This window comes from Mycetomoellerius zeteki, unplaced genomic scaffold (genome assembly GCF_001594055.1).
Source record: "Mycetomoellerius zeteki isolate Tzet28-1 unplaced genomic scaffold, Tzet1.0 scaffold58, whole genome shotgun sequence".
Classification (NCBI taxonomy): domain Eukaryota; kingdom Metazoa; phylum Arthropoda; class Insecta; order Hymenoptera; family Formicidae; genus Mycetomoellerius; species Mycetomoellerius zeteki.
Window position 1 is genome coordinate 1,733,312 of NW_017257588.1, and position 23,331 is coordinate 1,756,642.

General features: G+C 36.7%; 2 protein-coding genes across 9 annotated transcripts; one reads left to right on the forward strand and one right to left on the reverse strand.

Moving 5' to 3' along the window:
- Positions 1-362: 362 nt before the first annotated feature.
- On the forward strand, positions 363-14,267 carry ari-1 (E3 ubiquitin-protein ligase ariadne-1). Of its 8 annotated transcripts, none has more exons than XM_018456474.1 (8): positions 363-887; positions 9,176-9,538; positions 11,229-11,408; positions 11,492-11,554; positions 11,628-11,843; positions 11,915-12,472; positions 12,959-13,185; positions 13,277-14,267. In XM_018456474.1, exons 2-8 carry the CDS (start codon positions 9,329-9,331, stop codon positions 13,356-13,358), a joined length of 1,536 nt encoding a protein of 511 aa, XP_018311976.1. In that variant the 5' UTR covers positions 363-887; positions 9,176-9,328; the 3' UTR covers positions 13,359-14,267. The 8 variants fall into 8 exon arrangements, with proteins under 8 accessions (XP_018311976.1, XP_018311975.1, XP_018311970.1 ...); XM_018456473.1 differs by lacking the exon at positions 363-887 and adding an exon at positions 5,120-5,686; XM_018456468.1 differs by lacking the exon at positions 363-887 and adding an exon at positions 5,120-5,673.
- A 2,578-nt stretch (positions 14,268-16,845) lies between these two features.
- On the reverse strand, positions 16,846-19,359 carry LOC108728110 (uncharacterized). The gene is made up of 3 exons (XM_018456480.1): positions 18,375-19,359; positions 17,439-17,900; positions 16,846-17,357 (listed from the first exon to the last, which is right to left on the reverse strand). The coding sequence occupies exons 1-3, from the start codon at positions 18,762-18,764 to the stop codon at positions 17,238-17,240; spliced, it is 972 nt and encodes a 323-aa protein (XP_018311982.1). The 5' UTR covers positions 18,765-19,359; the 3' UTR covers positions 16,846-17,237.
- Between the last annotated feature and the right edge of the window lie 3,972 nt (positions 19,360-23,331).

Below are 23,331 nucleotides of genomic sequence, written 5' to 3' on the forward strand. Positions count from 1 at the left end.
TAATAAATGAAAAAGTGAAATTAAAATTATTATGGTAATGCATCATCTTGCCCGCGTATATAAAATAAATTATTAATATGGCTCAATCAGAATAAATCAATAAATAAAAGAAGGGCTACGAAATTAAAAAATACAATAATAAAATATCCGGGCAATGAGAGCGTTAATACAGCGCGGCAATTGGTGCGCAAATTATATAACAAAAATTCGAATGATATTCACATAATATATTGATCTACCATGAGTGTCGATACAAATTTTTTGGACGTTTCGATTTTTCTTCAAACCATCTTCAGCAAGTTATGAATAAGTTTCGTCGATGTCTTAATAATATATAGTCCATAAATGTTGGAAAGGTTAGGTTCGTCGAAAATTCTTAAAATGATTTATAAACGATTGTGATGAAGACAACTTCGATTTCCGGCGCATTCAACGTTTAATGCTCCAAAGAACAATCGTTACCATCTCTATTGACGAGAGAAAGCATCGTCCATACAGAGTGTCTGACCAGATCGGTGCCGGACCTGTATCGCGATTTAGAAGTCTACTCGTCATAAACAATGCGGCGCGGCACATCGATGTACGTATGTATACATATATTATACATCGTACATACTGAACGTATGTGCAGAACGATTGTGCGCGTTCGTCAGCTGTGCGCCATGCGAAACGAGAGTGGCTCTCTTCGCGGCGTTGAAACGAATCACTCGCTCGACTCGGATCAGGTTGGGTCAGGTTAATGTCACGGCGCGTTACGGAGTCGTCGCGTCTCAGGCCTCGGACTCCTCAGAGCAAAACTACTTTAGCTACTAGGCTAAACCTTTAGTACCTAACCAGGTTGCAGACGGAACAACATGCTAATAGCATGCGAGGATTGGAGGGGATACGTGAGCTTATGTCTACAGAGTGATAATAAAGTTTGGCTATAAAGTTTTGTGTATTTATTATCAAATCATTATTCGGATTGCAAATTGATATTATTTGTTGTCATTTTGATGTCAAATAACGTCAATTTACTGTCTGAATAGTAACGTATAAAAAAACATACTTTGGAGTATGTCAGTTAAATCTTAAATTTGTTTTTTGTTCCTGTGCACGGGGATTATATTAGGTCTGTTCTTTTTAGCTGAATTTCTTGCACGGTTCATCTTTTCTAACTGGGTAGAGCCAGAGCTAATGAGTGTTAGGGTGGGAACACAGAGTCGTGCATATTTCTGCTTAATCCGTAACAAATTGATCGCACTGATATTGGTAATGAGATATTTTGTGCTGTGGACTTGTGCATTGACAACCTTTTAGGACCAACAAATTATTTACATTGCTAATGCGACAAAGAACAAAAGAAAGATCTGTATATAATTTTATTTACAAGACTACAGAATATCAGTTATTTTGTAATGGTTGCGTTCAGCAGAAAAAGGAGCTGTGCAACTGATGTAAAATTCTTCATTATCATTAAGTTATAGAATGTTCTAGAAGAAAAAGTTCTAGAATGTTCTAGTAGGAAAAGATCTAGAATGTTCTAGAAGGAAAAGTTAAGAAGGCCAAGGAGAGATAAAGAGAGGAGCACGCGAGAGATGAGAGAGATATACTGCGATATTCCGAAGAGTAAAGACGTATATTAAAAGTGTAGAATCAGTTCAATATTAAATCTAATTTTAACACGAACAAGATCCTGTGATTTCCAATTCCTTGTCAGTGTTTCGATATAATAAATTGACACGCATATAAACTAACTGCGGTAAGCGTAAACATATAATTATCAACGCTTACGGACACAACACACTTAAACCTTTTTTAAAAAAAAAAGGTAAAAAAGACGCTAAGAATGTGTGCTTATCGAAAGAAATTATTTATATGGTAAAACATAACTATGATAAAACTTAAATGATAAGTATTGAAAAAAACTGCTATACCAAATTAAAAAGTACAACCTAAGTGCTATTATCTTTATAAATGACATATTTATTTAACTCTAATGATATGTATCATGTGCGTAAAAGACTATCAAATTAAAAAGTAAAACCCAAGTAGTACTATCCTTATTATTTACTTATTTCAAATATATCATTTGTATAAAAGATTTTATATTAACAACAGGCACCAATCTTACTCTATGTCCCACTATGAATATCTACGAAAAATTAAAAATTTCTAAGATTTTCTCAATCTATGTAGTTTTTCTGTACTTTTCCGTTAAAATTTATTTTCCACTAGGGATGTCTGATATACATTAAATGTTATTAACGTCGTTATTAACGTAATGCGGCACGTCTTTCGTTTCTTACAGTTGATTTCAAGGAAAATTCACGTCCAAAAGTTTTTACCGACGATTATAAAAAGTACAAATTTCATTTATAATGTCAAATATTCATTTATAATACCAAATATCACATTAACTAATTATTTAGGTTCTATATACGATACGGCGCATACTTATAAAAGTATAGAATTTCATCAATTTCAAATTTGAGTAACTTTTGTCTGGGACTGTATAGCCAGAACATCTTTAAGAGGGAATCCCACCCCTGAGGTTTCAAAATTCAAGAAATTTGTTTTATTGCTTTAATCATTGGTTTGAACCCTTAAGAATACGAGAAAAAAGATTCGGAAGCGAAATTCAAGGTCAAAGTGATCGAGAAAGTGAATTTCAGCTGCGGCAGGCCGGAGCTCCGCCTTTTTTGTAATCCGCCCGGACCCTGCAGGTATACAAAACTATGTACTCATCATAATATGAGTTCTGGATGATATCTATAGATGTCACAACTTGTACTAAATCCAATTTCAGCAATTTCAGTGTCGGTTTCAGTGTGAGAGTGACGCCATTAGTAAACATCAAGAAAGCGTATGCTCCACTTTAAACGCGTTTTTCTCAAAACTGCATTTCCGAGACGGTGTACATGATAACTCAAAAAGTTTTCATCCGATTGATTTCAAATTTTTTGAATATCCTTAGCAACATTTTCTATCGTGTGACGTAGGATTTTTGCAAAATATTTTGCAGTTTTTTTAATCGACAATTAAAGACGATTTTTTTTCAAACCAACGCCATTTCAAGAGAAATCAATATTTTTTAAAATCCCTATGTGACACGATAACTATAACAGTGTAAATGATGTCTTTTTTTTTTAGTTTGCATAGATTGAACCGTTTTGTCAAAATCATGTACACCGTTTGAGCCCGTCTCACGAAAAGTGTTCTCATAATCAGGAAGCCGCCATTTTGTCGTCCAAACGAGATGAAAAAATTATTTTTTGCACTAGAAAAGATGTATAATAAAACCTTCAAATTGATTCTTCAATCAAATTATTCATTTTTCCCCCAAAAATTCACAAAGAATGATTTTTGGGTGCTAGCGGTGGGATCCCCCCTTAATTATAGTTACATTTTACACAATAACTTTATTAATAATCAATATTTAAGTTTAAAATTTGACAATTACATTCGTTAAAATGTTGTTGAATCGATTCTGGATTCAAAGTTACGAAATATTTATTACTTAGGATACTATTAATAAAAATGTGGCGACATTGCATAATGACTCGAAGAAAAAATGGGTGGCCTTCCATAAAAATAACCTTAAAGTATTAGTTTTGTTTAGAAAACAGTGTTTGGTTACAAAATTAACAAAAAAGTAAAACATTTTAAAATGTATGCAAATGAATATACATTCACATATAACTTCTGCATATAAGCTGCTCAGTACTAAAAATACACGCAATATAAACTATAGATTAACAGTAGAGCTACAATCGATTATCAAATAACTATTTTGATATGAAAATCTCTAAAATGAGGTGATAATCAATATCTATAGAGGGCTACATTAGCAAAATGCCATGGTATTGTTTAAATTTGTATAACTCAAAATATATACAGTCAAATAAAATGTTAAATAGCAAATAACACACTCAAAAATACGTATATTCATGTGATAATACGCTCAAGTTTAAGAAAAATGAGGAAGTATTATAGGTGCAATTAAATGCTAAAGTGTACCTCAGAAACGTTTCGAAATATATTAAAAGTAAAAATGTGTTGTAATAAACGCTGGTTATTGAGTATTGGTAATATTAGCGTCATCATGTAACGGTGAGCTACTAAACTAATAATTCCATAAGTAATCATTAGGATTCGCTATATAATAGCAGAGATATTAAGGGAGACCACAATATATACACTGGCCATAATACCACCTTCTCCTCTACATTTACGTATAAACAACGTAAACTATTGTATAAGGTGTCATCTATGTAGACAATTAACCAATGTGATGCACAGGTCGTATCAATTAACACATCACCATGCAGCGGAAATTCTCGCGACAATCAATATACATATTTCCGTAATAACATTTTAGAGCTCTTACGGAAAAACGTTGATTAGCTGTTGTTCAAACGATACTTCCATTGTGTGGTGTTCATATTGAACAAATATGAACTGTGTTGAAATCATAAGTCACAAGTTCATCACGCTATATTTGTAGAAATGAAATTTTAAAGCTCAACGTTTGTATTAATATCTTAAAAGGATTATGTCCAGTTTGGGCCCCGGCTGAACAGCATTGAGACCTAAGATTGTAGAGCATCAAAAAAGGATTAAAAAATTCCACAACTTTGTAAAATGAATCCCTTGAATGCTGTTCAAAGTTTGCTATTATGGCCATGTATTGTGTACCATGTAGGACTGGTTTTATTCGATTTCTCGAATCATCTAGTATCTGGAATATATCCAATCTTGACGAAGACATCGATTCGACTTCCTATTATCATAAAAAGAATTAACACTGAAAATATGTGAATTGATTTGTATTCAATTGCACTAATTGTCAGCGTGAACCATTGCAGTATGTTGCACTAGTTATCCCAGTGGAAAATATTATTCGTCTCCAAACTTCTTTGTCACCCTATAGCGTGTATTGCTAGCACTTGTCGACGTATCCCGCTACTCTCTACGATCCCCACCACGTGCTGTCAGCATGACAGTTTCGTCTGTAATCTGGCAGTAATCTTTTTCAGAGGCAGCTCTCGACCGTTTGTCAATTTGTTCGCGTGCTGGATACGCGATTCGTATACACCGTTCGCAGGATAGTCCCGCGAAATTCCTGGTGTGATTTCTCGGCTCCGTGAACACGACACCGTGACTTTATATCATTAAACGACAACGACGATGAAAAACGGTTACGCGCTCGTTATTTGATCGCCGAAGAATCCAATGTCGCGCGTTGTCGCGAACGTGGCAGCAGCGTTCGGGCTATAGACCCGTTCGAGGCTTTCTCTCCCCTCTCTCTCCCTCTCTGGCTATTCCTCAGTAGCCTCAGTCTCTCTTTCGGTTGCTTTCGGTTCCTTTCATGGCAAATGGTTCTTCGTGATCGCGGATCATCGCGGACTCACGAATCCTCTTTGTCCGTTGTCGCTCGCAACAAAGCGAAGCTTGTGCACGCGATGGACGAGGAGAAACACCTGCACGCGACGCGACCTTGTTAAAGACTTTGTGACTTGTGCGACGGTAATAATTCGCGAGTACAACGGAGATCCTCCGAAGAATTTTCCGCGATCCCCGCGCGTCAACCGACGCGCTGGAACATTGCCGCCTCCTCGGCAAAAATCGTGTCGAACGCAAATATAACGCAGGTTTGACGACGAAGGTGGACGAGGCAACGTAACGTCAACCGTACGTGTCTTCGGTTTGTTTATCACCTTGACTGTGTTCGGTTTGGGCGCTCGCGCGTTGTAAAGTTGTGTTCTGATATATACTGCCAGTAATTAAACTACAGTATATGACTGTATTATACGTAAAGCAGTAACTACAATGAGTAATCTTAAGCTTTAAGCCTTAAGACTATTGGTGCTTTTCAGCAATATGCTTTCTATTTGGTGACATAAGTCGACAATATTCTTTGTTATTCACTGAATGCGAAGAAGCATCGTTATACTTGTGAAAAGATTCACTAAATAGAAAGCACCCATAGTTTAACATAATGATCATCTTCATTTTTATTTAGCAAATATTTGACAAATAACAAAGATGTAATGATTCATTGTGTTACACTATTAGTGCGTTCCATTTTCACGCTCACACGCTGTAAGCCTCAGTACATTCTTGTTATCTATCAAATATTAAACAAGGATAAATGATGCTTTCGAGCGTTGCAAGCGCAAAACAGAACATTGGGTGTCTTCCATTTAAATGACACAAGTCGACACAAGTATTGTTCTGTCTTTGTTACTCATAGAATGCAAAGAAAGAAAGAATGACATTTGTGTCAACTTATGTCATTGTAAATGAAAGGTAACCATTGTCATGTCTGTCTCTTGCTGGAAAGCACCCTATGATACACCAAAAACTGAAGCAGTAAGGCCCAATTCCACAACTCACGGTTAATTCTTAACCGAGGTTCAACTTATTTCTAATTGATTCCAATTCTAGAATTGAAAAGAGATAATGAATAAGTTGAACCTTGGTTAAGAGTTAACCGTGAGTTACAGAACTGGGTCTAAGGCCCGTTTCTACCAACGTAGATTAACTTTAATCTTGGTTCAACTAACTCTTCATCTTTTTCTTCTTCTAGAAATTAGAAAAAGATGAAGAGTAAGTTGAACCGAGATTAAAGTTAACCTATGTTGGTAGAAACGGGCCTAAGCAAATCAACATTTTGAATTCGCTACGATTTATGTTATTGCCTTACAGCCTCTATTGTGATTGCGTGGCCAATTCGCTTACTGCTTAAGTTTTTTGTGTGTCATAACCTTTAAGCAGTAAAAAATTGGCTAATCGTCGATTATTATCATATCACTGTGATTAGTCAATTTCTTTCTCAAAGCTTAAAACTTAAGTTTACACAATCAATAGGAAATAAAGGCCCATAATGGATCTTTGATGCTTAAATCTTTAAATGATTCCATGTGAATTTGTATATACTATATATGTATGAACATATAATATATATATATATACTATATTTGTAGTAATTTAAACTGCGCGCCGAATTAATTTGTTTCTGACTTAATTCGACGCGCAGTTCAAATGACTACAAATAGTATATATGTATGCACATATATAGTATACACAAATTAACATGAAATTATTGAAACATTAAAGATCCAACTTCAACTATTATAGGCCTTTATTTTCTTTATTGATTGTGTTTTTACATGTACTGTCCAATGAGATTCTTATTGTTTAAGTTTATCACTTTAAAATCTCATTATAGACCACTGAGTTAAAAATTTTCAGTATTGGCAGCGTATATCAGAACACAGCCTAAACTTTTACCTTTCTTCCGCAAGTAATAAGTGATAAAGATAGTTTTGTGCATGATCCCAATTTTTTCATCTCTAGATAACTTTATGAGATATTTCTCAAATAATGGATAAATGAGATATCTGGGAGATATCTGAGAGATATCTGGAAGACATCTGGAAGACATCTTGTGGATAAAGTTATCGACAACTTATCTAGAGGTGAAGAAATTAGCCATCAGATGGGTCAGAAATCTATCCAGTGCCCTGATTCTGACTCTTAATGATAGTTCGGTGTTATGGCTATGTTCCAAAATTTACTGCCAGTACTGAAAATCTGTAGTTTACGTCACATGCACTGTAGATTTTCAGTAAATTTACTGGCAGTAAATTTTGGGACACAGCCTTTATTGTCGGTGCGCAGCTTTTTTTATCATATTTATCAGATGTTATATTATAATATTTGCGCAATGACAACATAACGATACTGAATTGTCGTCAAGAAGAAAATAAAAATCGGTCAATTCTAAGCAAAATCGTAACTTGTTCTCGTAAAACTCGCAAGAACTTATGACTGATATTATAATTCTATTTATATATGTATCGTAAGACGTACGATCATTCGTAAATATCTACGATTTCTCGTAAATCTTACGGCTAGCTGGAAACTGTTCGTAAAGATATTGCATAAAATTACAAGCCTTTATATAAATTCTGACAAGTCTTACGAAAAGAACATATCACGAACTTTACGATTTTGCTTAAAATTGACTCGGAAGAGACGAGGCTTACAGCGCGCGAGCGCTTAAACCGAATGCAGTTTAGCTTCAAATACTCCAGTCGGAGCGACTCTGGCAGCGTGTGAAATTTCATCCAGATCCGTTCACGAGGGGACACAGGACGAGATGCTCGCCAGAGTCCCGCCGAGAGAGAACCCGTAGAGTGTGTGTGTGTCTTCGAGCGTCCTTCCTCGCGCGCGCGATCGATATTGCCCTTGAACCAACGTGTCGCGCCTTATTATAAACGCGCGCGTGTGCTAATTAGCGAATCGGAGTTTCAGCTCACACGCGCCGCGCGTCGCGTATCGCACGTATACGCACGCGGGCTCGTCCTTCGCGCGTATATTTATATCGGGCACGCGAAATCGAACTCGAAGTAGACGCCTCCGACAGCTCGCGGAGGCGCCGTCCGCATTTAGTTAGGCGCGCGCGGCCTCGTGACCTGCAATTTTCGCGCCGAAGCCGAGGCTCGACGGTGCGAAAACATCACTCCTGCAAGTGTACGTGTACGTTCGTTCGCCCACTCGCCCGCTTGGCCGTCAATCACATCGTCCGTGTAGTGTCCGTACGACGTGAAGTTGCAGCAATCGGCCGACCGAGCGCGAGGCGCGAGCGCGAACGTTTTCGCTTACGCCGTGAGATTAGCCGCTGGCGCGTCCGCTGCCGGAGTTCATCTCGGATGTTTTGGTAGCTGACTTTGTTCTCTTTTCTCTCTCTCCCCGTAACGGAAACGTCGGGGACGTCGGGTAAAAATCCGCGTCGATCATCTCCCGCGCCGCACCGAGAGGATTCGGACGCGTCACAGACGTGATCCCGCGACTCGTCGACGATCACGCGCGCGCACCTATACCAAAAGACAGCCGCTCCGGATGCTGTTTCGGGCAGCGTCGGGGAACGATGATGTCACGTACGGAGACATAAGCCATTTCCTCGGCAGGTGCGTCCGGATCCTCGAAATCACGCGCGGAATTACGCGCGCCTTTCTGTTCGCGCTCTCCCATCGCCAAATATGATCGATCCCGCAGTATTTCTAAATTCCGTCGAATACACGTAAAAATGTAAATCCCCCGTCGCGATCGTTGATATTCTACGTCGTATTAACATTTAAATATAAATTTCTTCTTTCTAAAGTGACTACGTTTATATCGTATTTAGGACGGAACATTGATTGGATCAACGCAGCAACACTTCCTTGGGAACTTCTTGCAGTCGATGCTACGTCCATAGGTGCGATCTGATCGTTTACTCTACTCGAGGAAGGGGGAAAAAGAAACATCATTGTAGACTAGAAGCGCGCTAATTGAAACAATGGATTCGGAGGAGGAAACGCTTTATGATGACGTTGACTCCGGCAACGAGTCCAGCGGCGATGACGTTGATTTTGCTATGGAAATAGAGTCTGGTAATCCACGGGAGCGAGCTACCGATGTTGACGAGTATCCCTTTGAAGTACTTTCCACAGAAGAGATTGTACAGCACATGGTTGACTCCATAAAGGAAGTCAACACTGTTGTCGAAGTAAGCTTCGTAATTTATGGATAAATTACAATAAAAATTCCAATTCAGGTCCTAGTGAATAAACTAAGTGAATGTATAAAGCCTATCTGAGCCAGCATGGAGTGTACGAGTGCAATTTCTTATTTTATTTAAAAGTATATATAATACATGTAAACGTTTCGAGCCATGTTTCGGATTCTCCTCAGGATAAGTAATTCGCAAACTCTAATAATTACAATTATGGTGTATCATATTTACATAAATGGTCAGATGTATATGTTTTTGATGCATAGGAGTTTCCTGGAGAATATATTCTAACCATTTATGTAAATATGACACCGTAATTGTAATTATTATATAGAGTTTGCGAATTATTTATCCTGAGGAAGATCCAAAACACGGATTGAAACGTTTATATGTATTATACACACTTTCAAATAAAATAAAAAATTGCACTTGTACATTCCATGCTGATTCAGATAGGCTTTATATATTCAATTGAGTTATGGATAAAATTAAGTCTATTCTTTGTTGGATGACACTAGTGTACACTTGTCGCGCTTAAAATGAAATAGATACATATTTGAAGTTTGACAAAAGTGAGATGGAAAGTTTTAGCAGTCTAATATAGTCTAGGGCTGGTATTACTTTTGTCGTATGACGAAGATTTTAAGTTTATTGATTGGCTATAGAATAGTGAGATCCCACAACTTTTCTTTTTTGCAGCCAATCAATAGGCTTGGAATGCTTTGTCATACGACAAATGTGATACCTGCCTAAGAGTGCTATTTCATTTGTGCGTTTTTGTCATACGATAAATGTGTACAGAACAGAGAGGTCCTCGGATCTCTCTATCCCATAATCAATCAACAGGCTTGAAAACTTTATTGTACGACAAAAATGCATAAATGAAATATCACCATAATGCAGCAACAAAGTAACCCTGATTCTACATTATCCTCCTAAGAGGTTTTTCGCTTATATTGGCTGTGTTCCAAAAGTGATTGCTATTACTGAAAATCTATAGTGCATATAACGTAAACTGTAGCATTTTCAGTGCTGGCAGTAAATTTGGAACACAGCCATTATAAAGCTTATGCATCGTTTAACAGAAAAAGAAGTTTCACGATATATATTATTATTTTTTACTCATTTTGTTATATTGATTAGATGAAATATGATCAAGACAGCATCGGATCAGATCCAATCCTATTTGTCTGTATATCTTGAAAATTTACCTTATCATAGGAGGGTTAATTGTAAGTTAATCGCAAGCTTGTTGTCGACGGCCAATTTGAAGTGTCAATTTTTAGATTAATGTTTTAGAATGACTATTGCAAAGCAAGCTTGCGATCGACTTGCGACTAATGTAAAATCAGGTGGTCAATTGCGTCTTGAAACGAGGTAAAAATTACAAAATATTGTCCAATGAAATTATAAATATTCTAGTGAATTTATTAACTTGTAATTTCCATCTAGTTTCAAGGTACATAATCGACCTTTAGAATGAGACACAATTGAAAAATACAGGTAATAGGGAATAATAATTTCAGAAATCGTGTATATCAGAATACATAATTTTTAATAAATTGAAATCTGTTTTGTTCCCTATTCGTATTGCCTGTATTTTTTAATTGTGTCTTAAGTCTTGCTTTTCGAAATAAGTTATAGATAGACGACGTTATATCTATCTACATGTATTGGTTTGTAGATACCAGCTACTACCACACGTATTTTATTAAATCATTTTAAATGGGATAAAGAAAAATTGATGGAACGGTTTTACGACGGTGATCAGGAAAAGTTGTTTGCCGAGGCACGCGTCATTAATCCGTTTAGGAAGGGTCCTTTAATAAGCAGGAGCCGATCCTCCCAAAGTTCGTTAGTAAACGTACGTGTATAGTTTATTTAAATTATATTTTGTTATCGATAAGTCATTGCAAAAATTATGCTTTACCTATGTTTGTAATACAGCCTAAAAGACCGACAAACGGAACGGAGGAATGTGGTATCTGTTTCATGATCTTGCCATCCTCAGTAAGTCTATTTTACCAACTGTTTAAAGCACAGTAGAAAAATAAAATAAAAAAAACATTGTAAAAACCATTAGATGATGACTGGTCTGGAATGTGGACATCGTTTTTGTACCGGTTGTTGGGGTGAATACTTGACAACTAAGATTATGGAAGAAGGAGTTGGACAAACAATAGCATGTGCTGCTCACGCGTGTGACATTTTAGTCGACGATGCCAGTGTTATGCGACTTGTCAAAGATTCCAAAGTTAAATTAAAATATCAACATTTAATCACCAATAGCTTTGTTGAAGTAAATATTTGATTAATGTAATTAAATTTATTGGATGTTATTAATGTTTAATACATTTGTCTTCTTTGCAGTGCAATAGGTTATTGAGATGGTGCCCTTCTCCCGATTGCAATAATGCCATTAAGGTGCAGTACGTAGAAGCGAGACCAGTTACTTGCAAATGTGGACATATCTTTTGTTTCCACTGTGGCGAAAACTGGCACGATCCTGTAAAGTGTCATTTACTCCGCAAGTGGATCAAAAAGTGCGATGATGATTCTGAAACATCAAACTGGATTGCTGCTAACACAAAGGAGTGCCCCAAGTGTAATGTTACTATCGAAAAAGATGGCGGATGCAATCATATGGTTTGCAAGAATCAGAATTGTAAAACTGAATTTTGTTGGGTATGTCTTGGACCTTGGGAACCGCATGGTTCTAGCTGGTATAATTGCAACCGTTACGACGAAGAGGAAGCTAAAGTAGCCAGGGATGCGCAAGAAAAATCCAGATCAGCTTTACAGAGATATTTATTTTATTGCAATAGATATATGAACCATATGCAATCACTAAAGTTTGAAAGTAAATTGTATGCTAGTGTAAAAGAGAAGATGGAAGAAATGCAGCAACATAACATGTCGTGGATTGAGGTATAACAATAACAATAATAATAAATAAATGATTTTAAGTTAGTTGATTTAAATTTATCTACCACTATTATTTATATATATTTTAGGGATGCACCGGATATCCAGTATCTGGTAATTTTATGATCCGGTGCATCCTTAATATATTTTATATATACAATGATAAGATTAGAAACAAGACCGTGCTTTTTATTTAGTGACAAATGTTCTATTCATGATGCAGTTCTATCTTAGCATTCTATGAATAATGACAGAATAATATCTGTGTTGACTCTCTTGTATCACTAAAGCTCACCATATTCTAATATTGAAAATATTGTATTCTTAAATTGATTATAACAAAAATTATTTATTAAATTATAAATTAAAAAACATTAACAAAAATTGTTAATAGTTATATGTTGATCGAAAACTTTTGGCAACCATTGTATATTACATCATTATTTGTCAACATTATTTTGTAAATATATCATATTACTCTCTTTTCAGGTACAATTTTTAAAAAAGGCAGTTGATATTTTGTGTTCCTGTAGACAGACTCTCATGTACACTTATGTTTTCGCTTATTATGTGAAAAAGAACAATCAATCTGTGATTTTTGAGGATAACCAAAAGGATCTGGAGAGTGCCACAGAGTGCCTCTCTGAATATCTTGAAAGAGATATCACGAGCGAAAATCTTGCAGACATTAAACAAAAGGTTCAAGATAAATATAGGTAAGGATTATGTATTATTCTTAAAAGAAATGAGATATTTTGTTTGTGTTCTTGTCAAAATAATATTACATTTGTGTGTGTGCTTTTAAAGATACTGCGATAGCCGAAGAAAAGTGCTTTTAGAACATGTCCACGAAGGGTATGAGAAAGAATGGTGGGATTACAAGGAATAGAGGATTCTTGCTAGTTTCATTTTTTGGGGTGATACAAGTCCTCTTCCTTCCCACCTCTGCCCCAACTGTGATAAACCAAGAAAGAGTTAACGAGACAAAAATGAAGCATGTCACAAAGTGATGAACGTGTTATATTCACTTTATACATAATACGCTCTGTGGCACAACATCTATAATGTCGTTTATGATTAATATTGAACTCAAATTATTAAAATTCAATCCGATCACAAAGTTGATTGGATAATATTTGATTTGCGCTTGCTGTGTACTGTACATCATTGTAGATTCTTGATTCTTGATAAAAATGTCCCATTGTTTTAGGAAATCTTAAGAAAAGTTATATTCATTAAGACGAACAACGTGTGTCGTTATCCGCAATATACTTAGCATGTTGCGATGTAAACGTGACTTCGCTAAAAATTTGCTATTTTATTTAACATATTTTACTGATGTTAGGCGAATTGAAGGCTTTTGAATCCTGAAAACTTATTTTCTTCCCCCTTTAATATTTTAAGGATAGCTGTTTAAAATAAGTTATCCCAACTATTTTATTCTATTTTGGACCACAATACGTCCAGGCTAAAACTGCCAATGTTTAAAAACACTAAATTATCTATATGCATATCGTCAGTGCTGTGTATTCATGTCTAATAGCTCTTTTCATTTTTGCTTGTGTACTGTTTTCATGAAAGATGCTTAAATACAGAATATGTTCCAATATCGTAAAGATGTCATTCTGCTATTTTTTTCTGTATATATTTTTTTTACAAATAAATTATTTACAATATCAATTAATTATATTCATATTGACATTGTGCAGATTAAAGGGGGCCAAGTTTGTGATATCTTTCACATGTACCATATTCCATCTCTGCATGTAAAAGTAGAACACTACAATTATCCACTTGCAAGAAAATACTGTTATCATTTTTTCTTTGTAAATTAATACTTTGTATATGTTGTAAATTAAATTTTTTTTCTTGCATTATTGTGTCTCGATTTTTAATACTTTATACATATGCATATGTGATAATATAAGTATATAATTAAGATTTACAAATTTTATTTAGTTATTCTCCAATTTAATTAGAAATATCTTTATTATCGTGTTTTTTTTAAATTTTATTACATATTTCAGTGTTTTTTTTATTTAATCTGATTGCTATCTACATGCATAACACTGGCGATATGTTTAGCTAACTAATTGAAGGTTGACTACAATAAGATAATTACTTATAATTGTCAATATAAATGGCAGACGAAATGAGTTTTCCGTTTGTACAGTTAATATAGTATATATATATCCACACACAAATGCATAATACTTAAACATAGTAATATCAATAATAGCAAAATAGATATCTAATTTTGAAGATTTATTAAACCAAAATTGTTGATTCTTACTATTATGCACATTAGGATCTGAAGTAAAAGTTAAAATGCAGTTGTTTTCTGTACAGTCGCAAAATTTGACTAGATATAAGGAAATTGTTAGATATACTCGCCAGAATTTCCCCTCTAATTTGTGATTTTATAATCTGTATTCACTCAATTCAGTAAACTACAACAGCGTATTAAAGAACTTTATCCTGTATAAAAAAATAAAATTCGTAAATGTTCAAAATTTCTTGTATATGACCCAAACTTGAACTTCTAGGCAAAGTCTTCGTATTCATGAAAAAAAATGTGTGGCATATATGAAATTAAAACGTTTAGCTGTCAAACTATCAGACATATCCGAAAAAGCACCGTAAGTAGATAATTAATTGGATTTTAGTTGGAATAGATTGCAAACTTGTGTCAAGAATTTCATCATCCATTCGTATTTAGTATTTATGAGTATTTTAATGGCAAAACTTATACAATAATGAAATAAACTATTTTACTAGTAAAATGTAATATATATATAGAAAGAACCGTGACTTTACTTTTGTAGCTATAAACCAATTATACGTACATTATCATGCATTATCATGTTTCTAAGATCCTTAGGGATAGATTTCTGATCATTGTTCGGTGTTGTCTTTTGTTAATATATATAATTATAAATATATAATATATATTGTAAATATTGCAATATATATACATACATCCATCCACATATATACATACATACACTGTAAATCTTAAGTGATTTAGATCTCAGTAGTGTCATGAGTATGAAAATATCTATGTACGAGATTTTAACGATGAAAATGATGGTTAATATATTTCCTTGGCAGAAATGTATCCTTCAATTTGGTTATAAAAAATAAAAAGAGGCAAGTTATTATCCCAGCATCCTACTATACAATATACTCATCGTGAAAAAACTTACAGTTTAGATTGTTTTCGCATTTGCACATGTAAATCTCAATAAGTCAGAGTTCTAGTATATAACGTAATCTATTTTAAATAAATATGTCATTTTAAACACAATTGTCCGCATGCAAATGTTGAATTGTTACTTATGTTCGATTATTTTGTTAATTTGTATCATTGCAAGACATTCTACAGAAAATAATTACATTTCTTATTTCCAAGCTATTATTTGTGTATAAATGTTAAACATCAATGCCTTTTATTATTCCTCATTAATAAATGTTTTAAATTTTAGATTACATAGATAATAATAAGTTAGGAGAATTGTGTTCATTTCAAGAATGATAGTGTTATTTTACATAGTCAGCATTTTTGATTATTTGCAAACATACACATCAAATGTTACTTATAGTATTTCGTAGTGATTAAGATCGATCCCCTTTGTTATAATACACAACAGTATATTAAAACTTATCACTTATGATTTATGATACATTAAAAAGGCTCTAAAGTGGACTCGATGTCTTCCAAGAAAACAAAAATACTTACATGTAAATAAGTCTTTGTATTATTTTATGAGGGGTTTTTATTTGTAATAGTATAAATCGCTTCATAAAACTATATTTAAATTTTTATAACAGTAACTTGCTCTGCTGTACCCTGTAAACTTCCATTGATAATACGATACTTGATAGTGTATGAGAAATTATTAATTTTGTAGCAAACACGATTAATGCACACTTGTATGTGTTTTAATACTAATGGGATCGGAAGAAAATCTTTCTCTTGTTTCACAATAATGATTACAGGAGAACGATCGTTATTTTATAAAAGTATTTATTCTGAATATGCATATAAAATTTTTGCAAGTGTAATAGAATATATCAACATATAAAAAAGTAGCCATTATTTGAATATACATGATGGTATAGTTCGTAGCCATCGTTTTTTTCGGTATTACATATATCCCTTAAAATTTAAAAGTGTGTGGTTGCGATCGGTTCTATGACCAAAAATACTCGAAAAATTTATTATTTAATATATTCTCTACCTAAAATAAATTATAAATAAATAGATTGCGTCTACCTAAATTCAATACAATTTTGAGATTCCTGTTTCTTGTATAAATTTCTAAAAAATTTCTTCAAAATTTTGAGTATTATTATTAGGAATTACTTTAATATAAAATGTGTATTGTAGAATTAAATAAGATATTTTACTAATTTCACTAGTCTGTTATAAGGTATTGTAATAGGAAACTAGCGTCATTGTCTGTCGCTCATGCTATGTATGTTCGAGTTACATAAAAAGTAGGATGCTTCTAAGCCCGAGTGACATTGATATGAAAATTATGTGTGTCAACGCGTTGATGTATCTCTTGTTAATTTTGCATATTTCTCGTATAGACGTAGCAACGCTTCGTTTGAATCGAATCGTTCCGATGTGAAATGTAACATTGTGTTTTCGTTATAAAAATCTGTTTACATTTCATTTGAAAGTGTTCTCACAGAACATAAGTACGCGAAAGCTTCTTGACAACAACATACTCAGATCACACGATCCCGTCACAAGGTTCCATCAGGAAGTTACTGACAAGATCGTGGCGATCAAACCAAGAGTAGCTCCCGTCATTAGTAGACTCCGCCAAACTGCTCCACTAACTTCTTCGGCTACAGGATACTCAACGCATAATTGTTCCTACAAAACAATAACGCCAGGTTTGTGTAACGAAATATTTGAATACTCTCATTACAATAATTAATAATTGCGCTCACTTACCCATCCACCATAGCCTTTGATAAAGTGTGTTATGTTTTCACCAACATATCTAGAGACGTATAAAGGCAATTTCTTTTTAAGACTGTGCATTCTTCTGTCCCTGGCCCATAAAGCCAATCTGCCCATAAAAGCATATAAGCAGACAATTCTGGCCCATGTGATAACGCCGTGTAAGAACAGCTCATTGGCGACCCCCATGAATGTTTCATAAGCGGTATCCGGGACGACGTTTAAACGGTTTACCATACTCGTAAAGAGAATGCTATGTTTGTTGAGCATTTGATATACATTGTGTCTCATGCTGCGGGAGACTGGATCCTGGGATATAAGATAGATATCCTCCTTCAACAAGTATCGCATTACATCATTGGCCAAGATTTCTGCAGTCGATTCTATGGAGTCATCGTGAATATTGTAACGTGGGGGTGGACTCAGTTGCGGGAACAGATATTGAAGTCGAATCTAAAAGGACAAGTAGAGCTTCGTGAATAACTGTAGCCCGATTTTTGTTCTTGTAATTGTCGCAAAACCTGCTGAATACAAACCGACAGTAATTTTATAACAATATTATAATTTCCACTCCACAACCTAGACAGTACACAACATCCTACAAATCCTGGGAATATTCTTAGAATGTAACATCTTTTAAATGTCTTTAGAACGTCTTTTGAATGTCTGTGCTGTGTTGGAAGATAAATGTGATGTAACACATGTTATACATAACGGTTACATTATTGAGTAGGAAATTATGACATTGATGTAATAATATTACTGTCAGTTTGTGTTCAACGGGAAGTTACGTTGTAAAACGCGAAATTAAGAGTCCGATAAGTTTTTTTTCTACATTCGCGACTGCGATTTAAATAATCGTGGACATTAACAATCAGACCGGCATGAGTCGGCCGATAAGCCGTTAGTCGTGGTTATTTACTATACCTGGCACATCTCGAAGAAAGACATAGCGCGGTTAGCAGCGCCGACCGCATATCGGCAGACACCGTCCTCGTTGTTAGCAGCGGCGGTGGCGGCGGCTCGCTCGTTCGACGAATTCCTGTTACCGGGGGGATCGCATTCCAGAATGCCGCCCACTCTGGAATGCAGTTCCCCTCGCGCTGACGTACCCTGCCCCTCCTCCCCACCCTCCGCGCCGAGGATCTCATTGTTCGTCGTCGTCCCGTCGTCGCTGGCCATCCTCTTCTCGCGTACCGGACTGGAGCAAGGAACCATACCCACCAAGCGCCATTCCTCGCCTCCGTCGAGGTCGCTTCCGTTTTCTAACGACGTCTTCTCAGGTTTCCTCGGTGATGCGCCGCTCTCACATCTCATGTTGGTCTGCGAGATCGTCTGGTGCGCGTGAATCGATCGCGCAGCCCCGATGCAGCCGGATGAACGAGCGCTGACGGTGCTCCGAAAACTTGGACCACGATCGACCGATTCAACCCGGTCAACCAACCGACGGACCGACCAACCGAACCAGCCTGCCAGCCAGCGACGAAACGCTCCGCTCTCTACTTTCCCGCGGCCATTTCCGAAGCCGATGCCGAGAAGCCGAAACCGCGCCGCGCCGCACCGTGCCGTGCCGTTTCCTCCGCTCTTGCTCCGCGTCTCGCACCTAACTTCTACCGTACCGCTCCCTTGGCCTGCCTGCTTGCCTGCCTGGCGATGCCGCCAACCAGCCCCGACCCACGAATGTTTCACATCACTACCACTACCGCTTATCTCGAGACTGTACCCCACCGCGCACCGTAATGCCGAGTACTGTATGACGTAGCTCAGCGTTTCTCAGCGTCGATCATCCACGGGGCTTGTCGAGCGCAAGGTATCGTGTTCCGTTTGACGGTGCTTGACCCCTGATGATTCTGACCTATACAGTACACTTTAACCGAGGAATATCCTGGAAATGTCCTTAGAACGTAGGATATTCTGAGAATATCATCGGGATGTAGGATGTCCTAAGAAACTCCTTAGGACACAGGATATTCTAAGAATGTTCTCAGAATATCTTAGGAAAGTTCAAGGGACATAGACTGTCCTAGGAAAGTCCTTAGGATGTAGAATGTCTTTAAGACTAGGATGTCTTTAGGGTATTTCTTGGAGGTCTGTACCGTATGGGAAGTCGAAAAACGTAACGACAATGGTTTTATGTGTTAGGAATAACTGAAAGATGTTAAACGATCTACGGTTCACGATGTAGGATTGATCACGAACAATTCTTCTTCTTTATATTATGATTATTGATCCCTAATGCGAGTTTGATACAGTCCCAAATAAAAAAAAAACGTGTAAATCGAATAAACATTTTAAGCGAATACAGAGATATCTATAGATCGCGGAAGGCGATTTATAGTTTTCCCAGAAACTTTAAAAAAATTGTTGCCCGCACTTAGCGACTTTTCTGATGCACTTCTCTAAAAATTAGCTTCGTCCCGGAGATAATACGATTTGGTAACAATCCTTTCCCTTCAACTTCTCACAAATAGATCGAATAAACGTTGTTAAATAAATACACAACTTTGTTAATAACAATTATGAAAGAACAGAAGGTGATTAGTTTCATTAGGAACCTTCAAAAATTTTAACGTCCATACTCGATGATTCTTTTACAACTATATATATCAAACTTCTTCCCTTTTAATGGCACTGGTTATCCCTTCATCGGATTCGATTCGGCAAGTAATCGCCATATTACAGTCGAATGTATATATAGCCGAAAAATATTTAAGATGAATACAAAAGTCAATTTTAGTTTCGTTAGAAACTTACAAAAATTGTTGGTCCACACTCGGCGAGTTCTTTGATGCAACTCAACTAAGCGCGGACGATTGAGAGCCCATGGCATGAGCGCAGAGCAGCGCCGGGCGATCGCCGACGCGACGACACTCACACGAACGCAGGGTGCGCTACACCTTCGCACACCAGCGTAACGGCTCTCTATGGATCATTCACGTTTCCGCCCCACCACCGTGCCGCTCCGACACGTGCACCGTGTGCATACACGCGCGGTACCGCGCGCTCATGTGTCGGTGCGCCGCGCGATCCCGGTTCCTCCTTCACGGGGCACTCCGCACTCACCGATAACTTCAACCCTTTCTAGCGCGCGTGCGCACACGAGTTCGCGCTCTCTCACTCACGTGCGCGCAGGAGTGCGAGCGGGTTTACCTGCGCGGTGTACCTGTGTTCGAATCGAACAGCGGAGGAATGGAATTTTCGATGGAACGCGGAGTTTATTCGATGCGTCTCGGTGCGCGATTATTACTTCGATTCGAGAACTGAAGAGGATCTCGAGATAGCGCGAATGAACAGCGAGATTCTTTGCAAATTCTTTGTTACTCGAAATGTCGGAACACGATGCTAGGGACCACGTTCATGAACTACAGGCTTGGAGTATCGAGCGTCGCGACAGATCTCGCTTCGCCTCGAGTCACCGCTTGCGCAACCGTTGAGAAATTTGTATTCATTCAGCTTTTCCGCGCGCCCCTCTCTCCCTCCGGAATTCCTTAGAGGATTGCGCGCGCGCGCGCGCGCACGCATACCTACTCGCGAGAGATGCATTATTTGCCGTAACGACGCGGAGAAACGGTGAAAGTCTCGGCCGCAGTTACCGTAGACCCTGCAAGTAACCGTAGACAAAATCGTTCACAATGAAGTTAACTGAGAATTCTTTACTAGAATCGAATCGTAAGCCAAATAAATTATTTTTTATTCAAGTATCGATAACAAATACGTGATTTTTACATTCGAATTGATATTGTATTTATTGTCTACGGTTCATTTTCATATATTCTGCATACATGAGCCTCCCTGAAGTCTCTGTATCAGGCTACGCATTGGAGATCGAAGATTGCAAATTGAATATTAGAACTTGACTCAAATAATGTTAGCTTTTTAACTTTAACCGCTTTGTTCTAATTGGTTAAATTCTAATCCTCAATTCGCAATTTCCAATGTACGAGCTGGTATTCATAGTCGATTCTTACTTCAAGACTGTCTTGGTAACAGGAATGTCTTAGAATACTAATGTGACTGTGCTTGGTTTATGACATCTTAAAACTGCATTTAAAATGATCTTAAATATGGACCCGACTATAAATATCGGTCTTAGATTGACTTATGACATCTTAAGATTGTATTTAAAACAATTTTAAATATAAGAACTGACTACCGACCATAGTCTGATATAGGCTTTACAGAAATTCTGTGCTGATCAATTTAATATTGAAAGTTAAAGATATTTATAGTCAATTTTTATTGGAAAGAATGGTTAAGCTAAAGTATTTAAAAATTTAGAGATACAGGTCTAAAAATAATTTTGTTGGACCATTAAAATAATTATCATGTAAAACGCTCAAACTAGTTGCCAGAATGTCAAAACTTTTTGCAGCATTGCTCATTATATTTAAAAGTTCTACGTAATTAGTTTGATGGTTTAACAAAATTATTTTCAGTAAGTAGCTAAATTTTAGATACTTCAATAAAATCATTCTTTCCGTGTATATTATTTAAGACTGTTTTAAGTATAATCTTGAGATATTATTAACGAATCACAGAGCCATGTCAGCATCTTAAATAGAGTCCGACCGAAATTTCGGTTTCGATTTCGGTTTCGATCAGTTTCGGTCAAAAATTAGGATTTGATTTCGGTTTCGGCCGAAATTAAGAGAAAATTTCGATGAAGAAACCGAAACTGTACAAGTTGCAACGCGCCAGTAAGCGTTCAAAAAACAACTGTTTGATTTTAATTATTAACTCGTTGATTAAGCTTAAGACAATTTGAGTACAAATTTTGATGTGATCCTAATAATAATTGTGATTTGATTTCTTTAAAAGTTGAGGATGCAATATTATTATATTATTATAGTTAGATATTTTTATAAAATCTTGTTTTTTAAAGAGTACGTAAATTTCTCATGATTACTGAAAATTATATGATCTCTGTAAAATTAATCCAAAAATGTCGATTTTCATTCCGACCGAAAAAAATGTGACTCCGTTAGCTTCTCTCTCTTTCTTTTTTTTTTTAGTAAGACTTATTAATTTTCGGTTTCATTTTTGGCCGAAATTGAATGACAACCGAATATTCGTTTTCGATTTCGGCCGGAAGTCAAAATGTGGTTTCGGTCGGACTCTAATCTTAAGACACACATTACTTGTGGTCTTGAAATAAGAACGGACTGTGAATACTAATCAATTATTGATTAATTATTTATTTTGAAAACTAAAAGCATAGTTGTACAGTGCTTTTCAGTTTTTGCTGCGCTATTAAATTTTTGTAAGAGCTGGATAATTCATAGAATACGCGACATAAAGTGCTCGTACATATCGCGGTACAATCGGACGATGTGGGCCATATTAGGTAAATGCGATCGCGATCGCGAGCCAGCGGTGCATTTCCACGAAAGGATTATACTGAAACTGGTCGCGTTGTCAGCCGGTCGTCCGCGCCGGTCAGTGACGTAACCAGGTGAACGTGCACCCGTGTCGGGGTTATCAATGAATCGGCAAAGATATGCACGAGACCAGGCATTCCGTTCTCGCACGGCGAGCTACTCTCGGCCAGTAAGTATACCTTTCTCGCTGTATCTTTTTCCACACAGTTACATCAAATGCGAAAGTTCCTGAGCTGGAGCTTCGGACCACGGATACAGGATTCCATCGCATACGACTTGAAGGGGTCTGCGTACGATTCTCACACGTACGCGCGTGTGTACGTCATGTGGCTCCTCTCTCGCGAAGTTTCCCCCCTAATTACGTCCCTGCCCGCCTCTCCGCGTGCCGTGCCGCGCGGAGACCGTGCCCACCACTCCTTTCTGCGGTGCAACCTTCAAAGGCCACTGAATGCGTCCATGAATGAAGTAGGAAAGTTGCTGGAGTACAGATCGGCCGGATGTGTGCA